Source organism: Dipodomys ordii, unplaced genomic scaffold, assembly GCF_000151885.1.
Source record: "Dipodomys ordii isolate 6190 unplaced genomic scaffold, Dord_2.0 Scaffold22, whole genome shotgun sequence".
Taxonomy (NCBI): Eukaryota; Metazoa; Chordata; class Mammalia; order Rodentia; family Heteromyidae; genus Dipodomys; species Dipodomys ordii.
In genome coordinates, this window is record NW_012267238.1 from 131018 (window position 1) to 133486 (window position 2469).

General features: G+C 50.7%; 1 protein-coding gene across 1 annotated transcript in view; it reads right to left on the minus strand.

Moving 5' to 3' along the window:
* Window positions 1-47: 47 nt before the first annotated feature.
* The window catches only part of Ttll10 (tubulin tyrosine ligase-like family member 10), a 28250-nt gene continuing 25828 nt past the window's right edge, over window positions 48-2469 (minus strand). The window contains 2 exon segments of the mRNA XM_013013916.1: window positions 48-287; window positions 1630-1677. Of these exon segments, the coding sequence (XP_012869370.1) occupies window positions 48-287; window positions 1630-1677 (288 nt within the window).

Below are 2469 nucleotides of genomic sequence, written 5' to 3' on the forward strand. Positions count from 1 at the left end.
TGGAGGCCTTGAGGTCTGTCTGGAGCAGGGGGTACAGATCGGACCTGTTATTGCTGAGCCTTATGGGCACCCCACCCCCAGGGCTGGGGGCAGACAGGGGACTGCCAGCCGGCCATGGGCCTGCAGGGTGACCGGGATGCACACTCGGCTCCATCCACCCAGAACAGCACCTTGAAGTTCTCATCAATCAGGAAATCACAGCCAATCAGGTCAAAGTAACCCAGTTTGCACTCCAGCTTGGACTTGACCGCCAGGAAGCAGTGGGCCATGATCTGCTGCATCCGCTTCTGTGGGCAGAGCCAAGGAGGTCCGGCTGTCACTGTTGACCCTGGTCACGCCAGGCCCCACCACACTCCCCGCACCTGAACCGCCGCCTGCGCCTGTACTCCTGTTGGACCTGCACTGCCCACCCGCCTGCACCCACCTGTCCACACTCACACTCTCAGAAGCACAGGTTTGCAGTCAGAAACCCACTCAGCCAATTCATGGAGGTCCCTATGGTGTGTGAGGTACTAGGGATCACAAGAAAATGAGAAATCACCATGGGCTTTTGTTTGTTTTTGGTGCCTGTACTGGTCTTAAACTCAGGGCCTAGCTGCTCTTTTTAGCTTTTCCTTTCCTTTTATTTTGGTGTCAGTCCTGGGCTTGAATTCAGGGCCTAGCTGCTGTCCCTATGCTTTATTACTCAGGACTAGCACTCTACCACTTGAGCCACAGCTCTACTTCTGAATTTTTTGGTGGATAATTGGAGATAAGAGTCTAAAGGATTTTCTTGCCCGAGCTGGCTTTGAATCGTGATCCTCAGATTTCAGCCTCCTGAGTAGCTAGGATTACAAACGTGAGCCACGGGTACTGGACTTCAAAATTTTTTAAAGAGTTGAAATTACAAAGTACGTTGTCTGGGATGAAACTAGAAATCACAAAACATTGGAAGATCCATGGAAATTAAGCCTCTCTCCTCCCCCTTCTTCCCCCACTTTTATAGGGTTTTCTGTGTAATCCAAACTGGCCGTTCCTCAGGATCCCAAGTGTTGGGATTTTAAGGCACATAAGGCATGTGCCTTAAAATTCCAACACAGTTTTATTTATTTATATTTTGGGTCCAGTCGTGGGCCTGAACTCTGGGTCTGGGCGCTGTCCCTCAGCTCTTCAGCTCAAGGCTAGCACTCTACTATTGGAGCCACAGCACCACTTCTGGCTTTTTTCTTTTTGCTTATGTGGTGCTGAGGAATCGAACCCAGGGCCTCAGGCATGCAAGGCAAGCGCTCTACCACTGAGCCACCTTCCCAGCCCTTGGTCGTGGGCCTTGCCCCTCAGCTCTTCAGCTCAAGGCTAGCGCTCTGCCACTTGAGCCACAGTGCCACTTCTGGCTTTTTTTTTTTTTTTTTTTGCTTATTAAGGTGCTGAGGAATTGAACCCAGGGCCTCAGGCATGCAAGGCAAGTGCTTTACCACTGAACCACCTTCCCAGCCCCTTTTATTTTTTTTTAAATGCTAGTCCTGAGTCCTGAACTCAGGGTCTGGGTACTGTCCCCTAGGCTTTTGTGCTCAAGGCTAGCTGGCTACCACTTTGAACCACAGTTCCATTCCTGGCTTTTTGGGTGGTCATTTGAAGATAAGAATTTCTTTTTTTCTTTCGGAGTCCGGTCGTGGGGCCTGAACTTTGGGCCTGGGCGCTGTCCTTCAGCTCTTCAGCTCAAGGAGAGTGCTCTACCACTTGAGCCACAGCTCAAGTTAATTGGAGATAAGAGTCTCACAGATGGGCTGGGAAGATGGCTCAGTGGTAGAGCACTTGCCTTGCATGCCTGAGGCCCTGGGTTCGATTCCCCTGATAGACAAAAAACAAAACAAAAAACACCTGGGTATGGTGACCCACATCTGTCATCCTCCATGGGATGCCTCAGTAAGAGACTGACGTCTGTCCCTTCCTAGCGAAAACATGAGACCCTCTTAGAAAGATAACTAAAGCAAAAGGTTTTGGGGGTTTGGCTCAAGTAAAATTGCCTGCCTAGCAAGTGTAAAGCCCTGAGTTCAATACCCAGTGATGTACGGGTGGGAAGAAGAATAGAAGTTAATATAAATACATAAAGGTGTGTTTGTCAGAGAAATAAAGGGGTGTGACACAACAGTAAAGCATCTGCCTGTTAAGTTCAAGATCCGGAGCTCCAGCCAGTACTGCCACACACACAAGCAGGTAGGATTGCTTTATGGCCCAGAAGCCTCATTTCTAGTTCTCAGGGGAACTGAAATTGCATGGGCATACAAAACCTGCACCGGAACATTCCACTGCAGCGTCGGACAAAACTGTGAATGAGTGCCTAGGGGGCCCACTTGTACGAACGGGCCCGGGTGAGAGCAGAGGCCCAGAGACACCCGTCCCGTGACGCCGGCCGTGTGAAATGCCTACGCGTGTCCCGTGACTCTGTGTGAAATGCCTACGCGTGTCCCGTGACGCCGGCCGTGTGAAATG